This window comes from Prunus persica, chromosome G2 (genome assembly GCF_000346465.2).
Source record: "Prunus persica cultivar Lovell chromosome G2, Prunus_persica_NCBIv2, whole genome shotgun sequence".
NCBI classification, from domain to species: Eukaryota; Viridiplantae; Streptophyta; class Magnoliopsida; order Rosales; family Rosaceae; genus Prunus; species Prunus persica.
In genome coordinates, this window is record NC_034010.1 from 25,093,005 (window position 1) to 25,112,146 (window position 19,142).

Below are 19,142 nucleotides of genomic sequence, written 5' to 3' on the forward strand. Positions count from 1 at the left end.
AGTTTCTCTTGATCAAACCACCTTGTAACCAGAAAAAAAACAGAACAAAAAACAAGGTACGTACATTTGTTAGTTAAAGACGACTAGCTATATACACTAATTTGCCTTTTCATGGTTGCATCAGATTCTTATGAATTGCATAACCACCAAGGATTTAATTCACATAATACTTGAAAATTCACTACTCCCACCAAGGATTTAATTCAAAGGACTTTCATAGATTAGGCGCAGACCAAAACCCAAGCAGTAAAAAGTCAAGGAAGGATCTCATGATCATAAACCTGTAATAGCAAGCTCATGATTATTTGCAAAACTGGTTATAAGATGGGAAAAAAAAAAGTGTTTAAATTTGAGAGAATTGATGGTGGTGTGAAATTTGAGTGAAATAAGTTGGGTATTTATAGGAAAAAAGTGTCTACATTAATAAATAAATAAAAAAAAAGGAGCCGTTGATTTGCAAAACAAACAAAAGAGCTTTCTTCATGGTCGTTGATATCAATAACAATAATAGCTAGGCATGGACACAGTCTAGATTAAATCGGTTTCAATTCAAAATCTTGATCGAATTCATTACAATATAATTTTCTGGTTCAGTTCAGTTTTGACAAAAGTCATAAAGGAAATCAAATCAAATCAATTTAAGACAGTTTGATTTAGTCGGGTTGGGCCTAAGCCCAATTCTCCTTCTTGTTGCATTTTTTCAACATTATTATCCTAATTTCAACTAACAAATTCACAACTCGCTCCGTACTTAAATCATTTTCTAGAGTATGAAACCATCATAAAGCTCAACATGTCATAAAACTTCAAATTTCAATAACTAATATAGCTCATTTCAAATATTCATATATATTTATTACCTAATTAAAGTATTATACATGTAAAACAAAATATAAATATATACATAAATGGTCAAGTTTGGTTTGAATCAGTTTATAAAAACTCAAAATCAAACTAAACTAAAACATATATGGTTTGATTCGATTTTTAAACCGTTTGACCTTTTTTTTTTAATCAAAACCAAACCAAACTAATAATTGAAATTTGAATCGACTGATTTCATCAATTCGGCCAAATTTATTCTCACCCCTAATAACAGCGGTGCCTACTTCTGCCATTGAATTTTTTATTTTGGAATGGGAGAAGTCTTTGCTAGGCTTTCTCTTGAGGCTTGCTTGGGTTTTATGAGCTTCAAGCATTAGAGCCCAAAACAGCTCCATTGGGGATGGTTTTGTGGCTTCGGTTTGTAACTGTTGCAGCCCCATGGATGATAGTGTTTAGGGTTGTTGAGCTTGATTCCACTGGAGTAAACCCATGCTCATGTCATGGGTGATAATGATATTGTGGTTGTAATCTAAATCTTTGACATTTTTTCTTTAATATAAGCGGTAGTCTAAATTATAGGAGAGAGAGATTTCTCACACACACATATAACTATGATGTTGTGGAGATTTGAACTTCAAATCTTTGGTTTATAAGTCAATACTCTTTTTAACTGGGAAAGATTCCATTAACAAGTCTTCGGCATTTAAAATAAAAAAATAAAAAAATAAAAAATGAACGCAATAAAAACGAAGGAAAGAAAAAAATAATTAAATCAGATCAAATGGGGTCGTAGTGTCAACAAAGTAGTCGTCACATTATTATTTGCTTTTAAAAAGTAAAGCATTTGTCTATCACTTCACTTACTACCATATCCATGTGCATGGAATTTTACCATCAAATAATAGAGACGACCGGATGTTGACTTGTGAGCCCACCCCGACCCATACCAGTCTTTCTAACAGGCATTATTTAATACCATTTAGGACAAGTGCTCACTCACCTGCTGCCAAAAAAATATCTCTCCTTTTAACGATCGAGGAGCCCAGGTGCATTCAAGAAGACTCAAAACGTGGCAGAAAATAGTCCACACGAATAGGTCACGTGGGCCCCCAAGAAGACATCTACCATTTTAAACTTGACTTCAGTAGTAGAAAATTTGAGATTTAAAAAGTGTTTTGCTCCATCATTTGCAAATTCCACTACCAAAATCAGATTCAGTTTCTGTAAATAGGAAAAAAAAACAAACAAATAAACAAAAGGTTTGAGTTTGTTATGGCTAACGGTGAAGTAGCTATAGCTTTGGAGAAGATGGAAGAGAAAGCTGAAGCAACTCCAGTTGCAGACAACTCGAAAGAGAAAGTTGCAAGGTTAGTTTGCATATAATATACGTACAACTTTAACATGCATGCACCATTTTCATTTTTTTTTCCTTTCTTATATCAAACAATGTACAGAACAGAACCTTTTGTTGTTTTGAGGACAACAAAGTTGTGTTTGAATGAGGGACTACTTCACTTCTTCAAAGTGATGAGAGTTTGAAGTGAGGGCTTAGTAAAGTCCCTTGTTTGGCTGATTATTTTATTAATTGGATTTGATTAGGTAATTTCTTGTAAAGTCATTGCGTTGCAATAATCTAACCACAGCCAAATTTTTAATTCTCTTCAAACGAGCTGATAGGCGCAATTTTTATTTTTATTTTTCTTTCTTCTTTTTGTCCAGTAGTCATTCAAAACCAGAGGCTACAGCGGAAAATTCAGTCATGAAAGATGAACACGGATCAAGTAAGAAATGGTCACCAAAAGAGGAGGAAGCTCATGATCCTCCTCAGGGGTGCTTCCTTCAAAAGTGGAAGAAGATATTTGTAGCGTCATGTCTGTTTGCTGTTTTATTGGATCCATTGTTTCTCTACGTTCCTATGATGAGGGACGAAATCAAGTGCCTGCTGTACGATAGAAACTTGAAGATTGCCGCTCTTCTTTTAAGATCAGTCACTGATCTTTTCTATATATTGGACATTATTTTTCAAATTTATGCATCACCCAACTATTCTGATGTCATGGATCTATATCGTCGTATTAGGCTTTACTGCTCGAAAATAAGATTTTGGAGGAAATATTTTGTGCCAACAATTGCTAAGACAATCTTGGGGTCATACAATATCTTAATTGACATTATGGCCATTCTTCCGCTTCCACAGGTAAGAGAATCCATTTTTACTTTGTATTTATAGAATCATAATTATGCATATGGACATAGTGGTTACGATACACCTTGGGTTAAAGTGGTGAGTAAAAATGCTCTCAAAACAATTAAACACAGACCCCCAAAAGCTTGTGTCATTATTTATTACTAATACTAGCCTCTTCGCGCATGTGCCAGTTAGTTGTCTTCCATAAAAGTAGGATACATGTTTTGATTTTGTTTTTTGTTTTTTGTTTTTTTTTAAATATGAAAAAGTATAAATTTACCATATTATGCTTATTTAATTAATACCTTCAATTCTTAATAGTTACATTAATTAAGGGCATTTTTTGGTATTTTAAATGTTTCCCCATTTTCCGCTTTTGTCTTTACATATAAGATTCAATTTGCTCCATTTTTTTTTTCCTGCCTTTATTAGGGTCATGTTAGGGAGACCGCGTTTGTAGGTCATGTTAGGGAGACCGCGTTTGTAATCCATCTCTCTAATAGAAATGGAGACCACCAATATAATAGGTCTCACTTTTATTAGAAATATAGTTTAAAAAGTGGTAAATGTGGTATTCCTAGCATTTTCCTCTTATAAAAGCATAAGAAGTGTGCTCCACATTATTATGAGATGTATGCTCCACATATTGTGGTTGCGAATTACCTACACTAGGCAATATATGAAATGGGTTATAACAAATTTGAACCCAAATAGGTTATAACAAATGAAACTGACAACAAATATCTTAATTAATAATTCACAATTTTACTCCTGTTAATTTGATTTAATTGTTTGTATTACTAATGTATGTTGTCCAGGTAGCAATCTTCATCTTCTTTTCAAAAATGAGGGACTTGAGATCTTTGAGCACAAAAAGGATGGCTATCATGAACTTTTTTGTTTTGTTGCAATATGTGCCACGAGTTCTTTGTATCTACTTATCATGTAAGGAACTTAAAAGGACTCCTAAAGGAGGGACCGGAGAGACTGCCATATGGGTTAAAGGTGTCTTGAATTTCTTTATGTATATCCTCGCTAGTCATGTAAGTAACAATATTTAATCTTGGTGAAAGGCATTATTTGTTCGGATTTTTTTGGTAAAAGGCTAGGTTCTTAACTCAACCAACCTTGATGAATGACAATATTAATTACATGGGTCAAAATGATCCATATTACAGTAGAGTACATATGCTTAATATTCTTGAGTTACATTTTCGAAAAACCATAATATATCATCATAACATTAATTTCTTCTTCGAATCCTTAGTGTATGTTATTTTTTCTTTTTGTTATAAGGGGGATTCAAAACTTTAGTCCCTTGTACTGCTATAGGTAGAAACTCGCTAAGTATGTTTAAAGGGTGAAGATAAGTTGATGAAATAAGGATACCGTTCTAGTAACGAGAATCTAATGTTGTGACGTGACCTAAATACGGCAAATTTTGCAGTATTTAATTAATATTTTTTGAAGTTCTTTTTTTCTTTTTAAACTTGAGTGAAGTTTTTTTTTTTGTTGTTGTTGTTGTTGTTGTTGGAAACTTGAGTGAAGTTAAAGAAATTTTCTTCATATTTTCATCATCATCTCTAAGTCTAATCTAATGGTATTTTCTTGTTATTATTTAGGTACTTGGAGCCATATGGTATTTTTTCGCTATCCAACGAATTGCCATTTGTTGGCATGATGCATGTCGAAAAGAAAATGGATGTGACACTAGTACTTTTGGTTGTCATGAGCATCAGACATTTAGAAATATAAGATTTCTAAATGATTTATGCCCTATAAGTCCAGTGAATACAACGCGTTTTGATTTTGGTATATATAGTACAATCCTTCAATCTGGTATACCGGGTTCAACAAATTATTTTGAAAAGTTCTCCAATTGTTTTTGGTGGGGCCTGCGAAATTTGAGGTTTGCATAATTGTTTTTTGTGTTGTTTTGTTTGGTGTGGGTGATGAATTTGCTTACTTCCAATCATATGTTTCACCATTTCATTTTTGCAGTTCTCTTGGTTCAAACCTGGAGCCTAGTATCGATGGATGGGAAAACCTGTTTGCGGCTTTTATATCTATAATTGGCTTGCTTTTATTCTTATATCTCATTGGGAATTTGCAGGTTAGGCTTGAGTTTCTTGTATCGTTTTTGATTGGCAATGATATATAAATAACTAATTCCTAGTTAATAATGACTGAGCTGCTTGTTGGTATATATAGACATACATGCAGTTGAATACTGCACGAAGAGAAGACCATAGACACAAGATGAAAGTGGAACGAAAGATGGAAAAGAAAGATCCAGAGACAGAGTTGTGGTTATCTAAAAATGGCGTCCCCAAAAGGTTGATTAATGATATCAAGTCGCAGATGATGGTGAAGGTGCGACAAGAAGTTGAAGTAGACAGGGATGCTGATTTGGACTATATCTTCTCTATTCTTCCCTCGACTCTTCAAATGCGTATTAAACAGTATATGCCTATGACTAGGTTAAAGCAGGTAAGTTCCTTCACCCATGACTTTAACTAAGGTTGTATGTTTGTAGATGATCAGTATGAAAAATCGACATGCATGGATGCAAGCAGATGCTCCATACACAGTGGTGGAGCTAGAAATTTATGTCTTGGGGGGGCATGTAACATGTTAGACCAAAAAAAATTCAGTTTTAAAAAAAAAAGATCATAAGAAAGCAATAAAGTTGGTATAAAATCAGAACACTATGAGATAAATTAAAGGTTTTGTTGTGTTCTTTTAAGATTTTGAAATCGGAACACTATGGACCATACATGAATATCACAAAAACATCAAGATCCAGACCTGCAGAGATAGAATAATAATTATGTTATTTATTAATTCTAATTCTAGGTGCCAATGTTTCAAAACATGGATGAAAGTGTGTTGAAAGAAATCTGTCGGCGTCTTAAGCCCAAGAAGTTTACTGAAGGTGATATCATTATTGAAGAGGGTAAACGACTTAAAAAGATGGTCTACATTGTGGAAGGACTTGTAAGCATTAGAAGCAAAGATAGCTCCAGTGATTTGCAGCAACGAGGTCCAGGACAAGTATGTGGAGAAAAACTTGTACGGAGGCTACCGTCAACCTCATTTCCCCGCAAAGCACCGGAAACCAAGTCTGCTATCACAATAGGTGATGTTGAAGCCCTTGTTCTCAAGGCTAGTGACGTGCAGGATATGGTCTTTGAATTCGGAAAGCAATACTTTTTGGGGACAAAAATATTTAGTGCAAAACAACTTGAGGAGGCAACAAACAATTACCATAATATCATTGGTCAAGGAATCTCTGCAACCGTTTACGAAGGAAATCTACCAGATGGCACAAGGGTTGCGGTAAAGAAGTCCAAAACTACTAGACCTATCAGTTATAGTCCACGTGTAATTAAAGAGGTTGGGGTTGCTTCTCAGATAGACCACAAAAATGTGGTGAGGTTCTTAGGCTGTTGTTTGGAACCACAGACACAAGCACTGGTTTTTGAGTACATTCCCAAAGGCACTCTTTCCCAACACACTCATAAAGAAGAAGAGGGCAGAGGATCATCATCACCACTTTCATGGGAGTTACGGATAAAGATAGCGTCAGAGACCGCAGAAGCACTGGCTTACTTGCACTCATTCACTCCCAATAAGCCAATCATACACGGACATGTGAACACAAAAAATATACTATTGGATGATGATTTCACGGCGAAGTTGTCTGGCTTTGGAGTTTCACGATTGTTCATTGATGATGACGATGACGATGATGATGAAGATGAAGCTGTGGCAGCTTATGTGCGAGAGAAATTACGGTACTTGGACCTTGAGTATAATCAACCGCAGGCGCTAAGAGAAAAGAGTGACGTCTATAACTTTGGAGTTGTCTTAGCGGAGCTACTAACCAGTCAAGTGTTCGAAAATGATAATGAAAGGAAATATTGCGGCACTCAACTGGACGCCAATGCGGGTCTAAAAGAATGGAACGCTGTTTCGCTCTGCTGGATGTATCGTCGGAACCCGTACAACATGCGAGATTTTTCTCCTGAGAGGGTTATGGAAAAGAGAGACCTGGCCTGGTTTCTATCCTCATTGGAAAAGGGTCACTTGGATCAAATTCTGGATGGTGAAATAATAGTCAATGAAGCAACTTCATCTGACACGGCCAAGCAAGTGGCGGATCTGGCAAAAAGATGTTTAAGGCCAAAAGGGGGTGAAAGGCCTTCCATGAAAGAAGTAGCCGCAGAGCTTCAGAGATTGCTCAAGTTTATGGCAGAGAATCAAAGGGGAGAACCCAGTTTCTGTTGATCTCACAAACAACAACAATAACAATTGACTCTAATTAGTGTTGTTTGCAGATGCTTCTCTACTCTTGATGCTCCAACCTTCCTTTCTCTGTTACAACTTACAAGTCAAGATCCTCTGTTTATATTCGTGCTTGCTTATGCTCAAATTTCTGCTTATATTTGTGCTTCTGTTACATCTTACAACTTTCCCTAAATAATAGAAACCTGGTTTACACCTTATTTTGCTCATTCGGCCCTAACTTCTTGTACACAAGTCTGTAACAATAATCAGAAAGGTTTCACAGTTATCATAGTTAATTATATAGATGGTTATTCGGCCCTAACTCCTAGTATATAGATGGTTAATTATCATAGTTAATTAGTCTTTAAATAAATGGTTTAGGGTTAAAATTAGCCTTGAAGTAATGGCAACAAAGAAGAACATGAAACCAATGTGTTGTATATTGTATGTATACATCTCAAAGTTTCTGAGCCACATGGTGAAGAAGATGAAAATTGGAGAAGACAACGAGCTCCTATCTACTTTCATAAAATGGGACCACTGGGCCCTCAAAAGTTCCACTACATGACTTGGTCACACGGCTATTGCAACTCAGAGTTGGATCGTCTATCAAACTACGAATTTGTGCCTTTCACGGTTGCATCCGAAATTTTTGTACATATATCACGCAGAAATTTTAGAGAGTTCCTAAAATAGCTTTCTAGTGCTTTTAGCTAAAACTAGCAAAAGGTGTCCGCGCGATGCTGCTGGTTTTAAAATTGCGTTAAATGTGTATAAAGCGATGAAAATAGGCAGGGAACATCTCAACTACCCAATTGCCAAAACACTCAAATGGATTTACCAACATGTTCAAATATTGTAATCATCTAAACCTATCATTACAACAATAAATTAACACCAACCAATTGTCAATTGATGCCATTAGCTAATTCCTATGCTCGATTCGCAAAACTTAAAACCATTAATTGAAATTTCAGCCTATAAACTCACCCCTTGCTTAATAGAACTGAAAACACCTACCAAACTGCTCTATCCAAAGCAACGAAAGACCACCTGCAAAATATCAAAAGATGACATGGTTTTTTTTTTAAAAAAAAAAAAGGAAGAAAAAACAGAAAAATTGGAGAAGAAATTAGCTTGAGTATTTTATGCATGCACAATCTTTTCATTAAACCAAAAAATTTGCTTGAGCAAAATCTGTACAGAAAGAAACCACAGGGAATATGTATGTAATTGAGTTCATTACCTCTTCAACATTAAATATAAATCTTTGCTTGTTAAAGAATAGCAACACTGAAGGAGATGTATCCTGCGTATCCATTCCAGTCCCTAGCAGCTGCAAAGAGTAGAACCATGGCCAAATTATTAGCCCATGAAAAGGAAAAAAATAATAGAACCAAACTCTGCATTCTGAAATTAGGATATACAAACTTTTTTAATTTTCAACAAGTCTCCATTCAACGCAAAAATCAGCAAAAATATGCTTGGTAAATCAAACCCACAAAGAAAAAAATTATAAATTTTAACTTTTCTGAATTCTTTCTCGTCATCACTAATGTCCGCAAACAGAATTCCAATTTAGAAGTCAAATTTTCAAATCCCACATATATTTCCTAAACCAGTCTTCTTCAAGTCAACTATGCTAAAACATTGCAATCAGTTCCTAGAATCACACTCCCAAATTTTCTTTCCCTTACCAAAACAAAAATTATCAAATTCAAATCCTCAGTCCCATAAACCAGTATAAGAACGAATTTGAATTAAAACCCTGTAGTAAAAGAACGAACATATCTTTAGACAGAGCTATCCTAAACCCTGTAACAAACGAACCAGCATATCCAAATACCGATTTCAGGGTTTACCAACTAATTTTTAATACCAAAGAGAAAACCTTACCAAAAGCAATCATATAGTATTTTAATAACTAAATTGTTTAACCTGATTTAATCAAAATAATAACACAATCAAATCAATTTCAGTATTTGGATAAAATTTGCATATCAATAACACAGACCCACTATGAGGAAAAATGAGGGATTTGGACTTTTAGGGCAGCAAATTAAAACAGGTCTTATAGTTTAATCAAATAAGATCCAAGATATTAGTAACAACAAAAATGAAAAAGAAGAGCAACAAAAATCGAATGGAAAGATGAAGCAAAATTTACTTACAAATCAGTGAGAGAAAGAGATTGAAACAGAGAGAAAGCTGGAGTTTGATCTAAAGAAGAAGACCGACACACGCCACTCCTATAAAGTCGAAGCCTCCAGATAATCTCCAAACAGTAGACCGACCTCTCCCACCATTGCAAGGCCAACCAACCTGGTTAGAAGCGAACTCAGCATCTGATAGAACGAAGGCTCCAAGTCGTTACAATCGAAGGAGAGGAGAGCAAACGGGAAGAGCAGAAGCTAATTAACCAAGTCATTTCACTGGAAAAGAAGTGCGAGAAAGGCTGAAACAAAGAACGATGGAATGAAAAAGGAAGAAATGATGAGAACGATGAAGAAATTTCAGAGCGAACGAAACGTTCGCAGCGGAGGAGAGAAAGGAAGAGAGAAGAGAGAGAGAGAGAGAGAGAGAGAGAGGGCTGCGATGAAGGAGAGGAGGCTTTCCTTCTCTCAGCGACTCCAACGAAGAGAAGAGAAGAGAGCTGGAGGGCCAAACGGCTAATTCACTGCTCATAAGTCAACTCAAGAAAGCAGACCATCACTTAAGCGGGGGCAAAAGCGTCACTTCACTATTCCTAAGCTACAGATTAGGAACAGTGAATTGTGAACTCAGTTTTAGTGGAGAACACTGAAGAGGAAGCTGGAGTAACTTTACTTGCAGAATAATTGTGGTTCTTTAATTGCAGGGAGAGGAAGCTGAAGCTGAAGCAACTTTACTTGCAGAATAATTGTGTTGCTTTAGTTGCAAGTAATTTGTTTTTTTCTTTATGTATGGAGCCATTAATCTGTTGATTTGAGGACAACTAATAAGGTGAGTGTGTTGCACTTGCAATCCGACTACGATCGACCAAGTATCCAATTACATTTCTGTGCGGAAAAGTATTACATTGATTATTAAACCACTTTTTGTCTCAATGTTTTATTAAAGTAATTTTATATTAATTTGTTCTTCTTTTTTCTCCAGCAATCGCTATTATACAGATTCAGGGCCTCAATGGAAACTCATCATGATTCCCTTCCAAGGGAGTCTTTCCTTCAAAACTGGAAGAAGATATTTGTAGCATCATGTCTGTTTGCTGTTCTGCTGGATCCATTGTTTCTCTACGTTCCTATGATGAAGGATGATATCAAGTGCCTGCAATTTGACAGAAACTTGAAGATTGCCGCTCTTCTTTTAAGATCACTCACTGATCTTTCCTATTTATTTGACATTATTTTTCAAATTTATACATCCCGCAACTATTCGGATTTCATGCATGAATATCGTCGTAGACATTATTATCGCTCGAAAATAAGATATTGGACGAAATTTTTTGTGCCAACAATAACTAAGACAATGTTGGGGTCATACAATATCTTAATTGACATTTTGGCTATTCTTCCGCTTCCACAGGTAAGAGAAGCCCTTTCTTAGAATTAATTGTTTGTTTTACCAATCTCCCTGTTTTCATGCAAAGGAGATTTCGTCTGTTTTTAAGAAAATATTAAGACTATTTTTTCAAATCTTTCCTCATATAAGATTATTTGATATATTCATAAATTGAATACACACGTATATTAAACAACTCAATATCTGCTATAGAAAAAAGAAAAAAAGTTCATTAATGATTCATTGTTTTACTCTTGTTAATTAGATTTTAACTATTCATGTTATCAATGTATCTTGTCCAGGTTGCAATTCTCACTTTCTTTTCAAAACTGAGGAACTTGAGATCTTTGAACACGATAAGGATGGTTACTATGAACCTTTTTGTTCTATTGCAATATGTTCCGCGAGTATTTCGTATCTACTTATTATGTGAGGAATTTAAACAGAGAAAGACTGGAGAGATTGCTATCTGGGTTAAAGGTGTCTTGAATTTCTTTATGTATATCCTTGCTAGTCATGTAAGTTTCAATATTTTATCGTGATTTATTTTACTTTCATAGTACAATTGCTTGCTTTAGATAAATTTTTTTTTTACATCAAAGATAAACTTCAATAGTCCAATCAAAGACATCAACTTGACATTTAGAGTACCAATCACAAGAGAACAACAAACTAACATGTTATTTAAAAAAAAAAAACTAAAGCGGACAAAACTATCAACAAATAAAAGGCTTATGTAGCATTGTTTGGTTGGATTTCTTGGTAAAATTTCGGGCAAAACGATCAATATATTATTCGACAAAAAATAAAACAATATAATATATTATAACTTTAAAATCTTCTTTCAATATGTGGAGTATGTATTTTTTTTTTCTCTTGATGTTACAATAGGGGATTCAAACTCTAGATAGTTTGGGCGTGAGAGTAAATATATTATGCACCACGATAGGTAGAAACCCTCACAATTCTTAGTCTGCTCAATTTTGTTTCTTCATAATTTCATAATCATCTCTAAGTCTAATCTAATTAATAATTACCTTATTATTCTTCAGGTACTTGGTGCCATATGGTACTTTTTTGCTATTCAACGGATGGCCATTTGTTGGCACGATGCATGTCGAAAAGAAAATAAATGTAACACTAGTAGTTTTGGTTGTCGTGACCATCACGCATTTAGAAATATTACATTTCTAAATGATATATGCCCTATAAGTCCAGTGAATGTTGGTATATATATTACAGTCCTTCAATCTGGTATACCGGGGTCAACAAATTTTTTCCAGAAATTCTCCAATTGTTTTTGGTGGGGACTGCGAAATTTGAGGTTTGTATATATTTTTTGTCGTTTTGTTGAATCGGAAATCGATTTGCTTAATTTGTTGGAGAATAATATAAATTCAATCTCACACATGCGTGATATAATTTGTTGAACCCAAAAAAAAGTTCAATATTTTGTCTCTAATATATTTCATTTCTCCAGTTCTCTTGGTTCAAACCTTGAGCCTAGCGTGGATGGATGGGAGAACCTCTTTGCAGCGTTCATCTCTATAACTGGATTGCTTTTATTCTTATATCTCATTGGAAATGTGCAGGTTTTTAATCTCTCTCTCTCTTCTTCTTTTTTGGCTCTGATATTCTATATGCACAGTGTTGGCTTTTTTATGTTTATGTTTATTTCTAAAGCTTGGGTTGGTTTTTGATTGGGAAGGATAAATAAGTAATTCCTAGTTAATGACTGAGCTACTTGTGTTGGCATATATAGACATACATGCAGTTGGATACTCAAAGAATAGAGGCGCATAGACACAAGATGAAAATGGAACAGAAGATGGAAGAGAAAGGTCGCGAGACAGAGTTGTGGTTATCTAAAAATGGCATCCCCAAAAAGTTCAAGTCGCAGATCATGGGGAAGGTACGACAAGAACTTGAAGAAAACAGGGATGCTGATTTGGACTATATCTTCACTATTCTTCCCTTGGATCTTCAGACACGTATTAAAATGGAACAGAAGATGGAAGAGAGCGAGATAGAGTTGTGGTTATCTAAAAATGGCATCCCCAAAAGCTTCAAGTCGCAGATCATGGGGAAGGCACGACAAGAACGTGATGAAAACAGAGATGCTGATTTGGACTATATCCTCACTATTCTTCCCTTGGATCTTCAGACACGTATTAAAAATTGTATGCCTATGGCTAGGTTGAAGCAAGTAAGTTCCTCCAAATCCGTGACTCTAATAATTACTAGCACCCTTTCCATATTTAATAATAACTTGTTAACTCAAGCAGTGTTATACAAGTAACTCTAAGGGGAGAGATATAGTTGTGAAACTTTCAAAATACCAACACACATCCTTAGTTTATAATACAACACATCCTTAGGTTAAATAAGTATAATCCTTAGTTTATATATACGATTGTAGATGAGAGGCATGAAAATTAAGGAACATCCACGCCATATATGAATCTCACAAAACACCAAGATCACATGAGACTCAGATCTAGAGACACGCGACTAACAATATTCTAATTACTATTCTTTCTGTATTCTTCTAAGATAAGATGTATGTATTTATTAATTCATTCTATTTCTAGGTGCCGATGTTGCAAAACATGAACGAACATGTATTGAGAAGCATTTGTTCGTATCTTAAGCACAGGGAGTTTGATGACAATTCTATCATTATTAAAAAGGGTGAACCACTTGAAATGATGCTATTCATTGTGGACGGACATGTATCCATTGAAAAGAGAGATGGTTCTTCTTCTAATAATAATTTGCAGCAACGAACTCGAGGTGCAGGAGAAGTATGTGGAGAAGAACTTCTACTTTCGCCATCGTGGATCTTATATCCTTGGTTCGAAAGACCCTTGGCAACCGAGTCTGCTAAGGCAATAGGTCATGTTGAAGCCCTTGTTCTCACGGCTAGCGACTTGGGGGGAGTGGTCAGAATGCACCATTTCGTTGGGATGATTCGTAGAATATTTCGTGCAAAAGAACTTGAGAAGGCAACAGAAAACTACCATGAAAATACAATCATTCATGAGGACAGGTATGCAACCTTTTACAAAGGGGTACTGCTCATGCCACCAGATGATGAAACAGTGGTTGCGATAAAGAAGTACACAGTTATTTATCATGGAGATGTAGCTATTGAGGCGGCTGTTGCTTCTCAGACCAAGCACATAAATGTGGTGAGGTTCTTAGGTGGTTGTCTGGAACCAGAGACACGAGCACTGGTTTTTGAGTACATTCCCAATGGCACACTTTTTGAGCACATTCATAAAGAAGAAGCAGCAGGCAGCTTTGTAGGATCATCATCGCCACCAACTACTCTACTTTCACTGGAGTTACGACTCAAGATTGCGTCAGAAACAGCTGGAGCACTAGCTTACTTACACTCATTCAGTCCGCCATACATACACCTATTTTTGTCGTCAAAACATATACTATTGGATCATCATTACACCGCAAAGTTGTCTGCCATTGGACTGTCGCTATATGAATTCTGGAATTTCGATTGTTCACTAAACTCGAGAGAATACTTTGATCCTTATTTTCAAGGAGACAGACTAGCAGAAAAGAGTGACGTCTATAGCTTTGGAGTTATCCTAGCGGAGCTACTAACAAGTCAAAAGCCAGCTTCTCCTAACAGCAAAGGGGAAGAGCCACCACTGGCAACCTCTCTTCTATCCTCAATGGAAGAGGGTCGCTTGAATCAAATTTTGGATGGTGAAATAATAGTCGATGAAACAACTTCTGAGACGGCCAAAAAGGTGGCGGATCTGGCAAAAAAATGTTTAAGGTCAAAAAGGGAGGAAAGGCCTTCCATGGAGCAAGTAGCCGTGGAGCTTGAGGGATTGCGCAAATTTATGGCAAAGTATCAAAGGGGAGAACCCAGTTTCTCAAACAGGCCAACCTCTTTGCAACCGTAAACAACAATAATAATAAAATATAAATAATTAAACAAGCAATCAAGGTTCAAACTCTAATTAGTGTTGTTTGCAGATGCTTTATTAATCTAATTAGTGAATAATTCTCTGTTTATATTCGTGCTTATACTCTAATTAGTTCCTGTTAATCTTGTAATCAACTCACCACTAGTGTCTTGTACGCGTTGGTGAAGAAGTTGACAACGCTGGATCCGAATCATAAATTACCTATTGCCCCCACAGAAATCCAAATTGCTGGCTGCGACCGTTTTCTTCAGCAGGGCTTCTATGCCTCCTATCCCCATTCTTGTCCCCTTCAACATCATCAATAGGACTCCTACTGTAATCAGATCTGCGATCCTGTGGGGAGGGTCTTGTGCTTTTTCCCCGCTCTCCGCTGATCTGGATCGATTGCACATTAAAAAAGCAACATGAATAATTGAGTTTAAACAGAAACTAAACCGAAGAGTATGCTCGGCTTTCTCGTGATATCATAGCCGTTGATATCAATACCAATAACACCCAGGCGTCCTTCTTCTGCCGGTGAATGGGACAAGTCTTTGCTTCACGTGGGCGCTAGGCTTTCTCGCGAGGCCCGCTTGGGTTTATGGGCTGCAACCAACCACACTAATATATTTAAGACACTGCCGTTGGGCTTCAAGCTTTAGACCCCAAAACAGGTCCATTGGGGGATGGTTTGGTGGATTCAGTTTCTAACTGTTGCAGCCCCATGATGGTTGCTGAGCCTCCGTTCGACCTGCTCTCACTAAAGCAATTTTACGCATTCAGCTATATTATAAAAGAGCATTGGACTTTATGCCAATCAGGTCTAACTCAGTAAAAAATAACCTTTAACTTGCAAACTAGAGGGTTTACCAAAATAAGAATTAGTTAGATTAGCTTCTAGAATTGGTTAGCTATCTGTTATTAGCTAAGTCAAGTGGGTCTGTCACGTGTAGCTCACAGCTGTAACAGCTGTAATATCCATGTGAGTTAGTTACAGAGCTTACTTAGAGACTCTATTGTATAAAAAGTCTGAGTGGCTACAACTCTGTATTCTCTCTTAATAACATTTCTGAGTTTACTCCTCTGGTTTTTCTCTCAAGTATTCTTCTGTTCTTCTCTCTAATTTCTATAATGTTAGCATAGAGGTCTCATGTTCAAATTCCCACGGCATCATAGTTGTGTGTGTTGGAATTTTAAAAGGTTTTAAAAATTTAACCGTTTTATTTATTTAATTATTTTGGCGGTTTTATTTTATTTATTGTGGGGTTTATAAATATTTAATATTCAGGTTTTATTTTCGGTTGGTAAAAGCTTTAATTTTTTGGTTGGTGAACTTTTATGGTTGGTGAAGGTTACATGTTTTTGGATGCCTATAAAAGGTCACTCCTCCTTCACATTTGAACACACACAATACACACAATAACACACGATATATACAATACACTATCAGAATATCACATACACATTCTAATTCTCTCCTTTTCTACTTTTACATATATTCTCTACTTTATTATTATTATTTTGGGCAATGATTATGTGACTTGGATACCTATATCTGTCTGTGAACGTGCTCATAGCGGATCTTGAGTTTGTGTACAAGGGGTCGTATCATGGAGTCTTGTAGACCGTCAGTACCTGCACGTAGGGAGGCTACAAAGGCTTTAGGACAGCGTCTTTGACGTGCTTCACCGTACCAAACTCACATTCTTACTTATTATTTATTTTCCTTTACTTACCTATTATTTTGTTTTCTTCAATTTTATTATACCTTCAAAGCTTTCCAATTTGTTTATATGTTATATGTTATAAATGTTTTGTATTTGGCTTTACGGAAAGAGGAAAACTATTATTTTTTATAACAATCTAAAGCCTTTGTAAGCTAAAGTTGTTTCCTTCCCGTATTGCTATTGCTTTAATATCTTTTAACTCTTTGACTGAAGCTTTTGCATTTGTTTTGGATTTTCAAAATGAAAATTATGATTTATTTTGGGTAGATGCAGTTTGAAGCTTTCATATTGTCTATACAATTTCAACTACTTTAAATATTGTTGGTACATTTATATGTTTATAATTTGTTGCTAACGTTTGGGAAATTACTGCTAGTGTTTGACAATAAAACCTACAGACTAATTTATGTGGTATTATTATTATAGCTCAATGTATTATTATTTTATGTGTGTCCGTTTTCTAAGTTACTGTTTGTTTTAAATAGCTTGTATTGTTTTATTACCGATTAATTAATTATTACTCACTAATCAATTTACGTTGAAACATCCAATATTGAATGGTTGAAGTGTTTAAAACCGAAACGTTGAAGTGTTTCAAAATCTTTGGTCTATTTTTCCTTTTAATTGAAATTTCAAAGCAAGTATATATATATATATATTTAGAACAAGTGTATATATTTGATTTTATTGTGTTGGGCCCTTTTACATTTGCCTTCATTCATTTTGGTTGCCATCAATCTTCTTTTATATAACGGTCCCTTATCTTTTTTTTGTTGGACTTAATATCATTTTATTGTTCTTACTTTTGGAAGTCCTTCATACCAACGTAAGAAGCAATTATAATATATTCTTAGCACTAAAGTTTAGTGTTTGAAATTACTGTTAATGTTGGGTTTCTATTGCACTATCTTTATGTGGTTTAATGAATTATGAATTAATATTGAACAGACAATTTAGTTTTCCTTTTATGAAGACAAATATGATTTGAATACTCAATTGTTGCATCTTCGCAAATATGTGTAGTATAATATTTACTTTGATTTCAAATCCTTGAAAGAAAAAACGGAAAAAGTGCAAACCGTTCTTTTGTAGTTTAATTTTGAATTCAAAATCTAATATTGCGTCAGTTTTAGATTTGGCCTATCAGTGTATTCAATTTTTTATATTAATTCTTATTTTCATTTATATCTATTATTTTTGCGAAAACGTGCAGAGAGTTTATGTGATATTATTGCAAGTTTTATGGAGCCTAATTATTCTTTATTTTGATGGCTGTCATTACTTTGAATTTGGGAGAAAAACCTACGGTTTTTTTTTGGTAGTATAAATGCATCACTGTAACACCTTGGACGTTAGCTCCTTTTGATTCTAGAATTAGTTAATTGCTCTTAACTTCTTTTGGAAGCTTTTGCATTTCACATTCAATTACGAGATTTTATTTATTTTTTAATTTATGCAGCTCTAGTTTCAAAACTTTAATGTCAATTTCATGACATTTAGAGCTTTTATTTTGGCAGTAAAATTGTTGATATTGTTAGGTGATTATTACCTTTAATGTTCTAATCATTTATGCAATTTAATTACATCTTGAGTGAACTAATGTTCTTTTGATTATAAAGTCTTGACAGCTACCACATTGAGTTAATTACCATGAAGTGTACATTGTGGAATCCTCTTGAGAAAACTAAAATGAAATAATAAATTATATCACTGTAAGTGGCATTAATTTTGAGTTTTGGTGTAAGGCTTTCAAACCCTAAATTTTTGAGGCATTTTTTTTCTTTTGAGGCTTTTGATGGTTTTGTTATATTTACAATGACTATCAAGATGACTGTGAGTACATATCTTATGAATTTAAAATTAAATATATTTTTGCAACACCCCGACCCCAAATTTTCCCAAATTTCACCCTTATTTAATTATTTAATTATTTAAGGGTATTTTAGTCATATTTTTAACCGGAGAGAGTTTGGGACCGTGACTTATATTTTTGGATAGGTCGTACTGAGACGAGTTCATAGACATGTAGTGGGCTCGAATCGGAGTTGTAACGAGAGAGATATGGTCAAAAGAAACCCAGTGGCATAATCGTAAATATCTCAAAATGGGATTTTTTTATAAAAATCTGGTTTTCTCTCTCTCTCTCTCCCTCTCTCTCCCGCGACCTCTCCCTCTCTCCCTTCAGCTCTCCCTCTCTCTCTCCTCGCAACTCCGGCCACCGGCCACGGCTGTGGACGGGGCCGGTACCAAAATGACCGGGGCGTCGTCCTCTTCCAGCCCCAGCCGTCTCCCGCCTCCAGCCGCCGTGGTTTCGCCGGAAAATGGAGGAGAAGCGGCCGGCGTCGTCCGATCTTCGCCGTCGTCGATCTCCCTCCTCCGGCCACCAAATCCGACGAGCAAGGTATGGTTTCTCACCTATTTTTCATGCTCTAGCTGCCTGTTGGGTAGGATTAGATCGATTCGTAGCGTAGGCAATTCGATTTTCGAATTGAAAATCGGCCGAACTTCGGCCGCCTTGATCGGGCATTTTCGGCCACTTTTTGGGGTAGGTCCAAGAACAAAAGTGACTCCAAATGAGGTGTTTTACCTAGGATAGGAGTTTGGAGTCTTGGTTCTGAGATTTTTCGACGAACCATA

The 19,142-nt window shown here is 35.6% G+C and overlaps 2 protein-coding genes and 1 long non-coding RNA gene across 4 annotated transcripts; 2 read left to right on the forward strand and 1 right to left on the reverse strand.

Moving 5' to 3' along the window:
* On the forward strand, positions 2,002–7,530 carry LOC18786733 (cyclic nucleotide-gated ion channel 1). 2 transcript variants are annotated; one of them, XM_007220671.2, is made up of 7 exons: positions 2,002–2,192; positions 2,545–3,022; positions 3,832–4,056; positions 4,636–4,922; positions 5,015–5,126; positions 5,225–5,503; positions 5,870–7,530. In XM_007220671.2, the coding sequence occupies exons 1-7, from the start codon at positions 2,098–2,100 to the stop codon at positions 7,301–7,303; spliced, it is 2,910 nt and encodes a 969-aa protein (XP_007220733.2). In that variant the 5' UTR covers positions 2,002–2,097; the 3' UTR covers positions 7,304–7,530. The 2 variants fall into 2 exon arrangements, with proteins under 2 accessions (XP_007220733.2, XP_020413360.1); XM_020557771.1 differs by having other exon boundaries at positions 2,548–3,022.
* Positions 8,112–9,966, reverse strand: LOC109947510. Its single transcript, XR_002270283.1, has 3 exons — positions 9,475–9,966; positions 8,550–8,639; positions 8,112–8,356 (listed from the first exon to the last, which is right to left on the reverse strand). It is a non-coding gene; the product is annotated as an uncharacterized LOC109947510 (long non-coding RNA).
* LOC18787272 (protein CNGC15b) lies at positions 10,300–14,775 on the forward strand. The gene is made up of 7 exons (XM_020557424.1): positions 10,300–10,353; positions 10,439–10,867; positions 11,146–11,361; positions 11,896–12,167; positions 12,324–12,435; positions 12,606–13,049; positions 13,435–14,775. Exons 2-7 carry the CDS (start codon positions 10,469–10,471, stop codon positions 14,773–14,775), a joined length of 2,784 nt encoding a protein of 927 aa, XP_020413013.1. The 5' UTR covers positions 10,300–10,353; positions 10,439–10,468.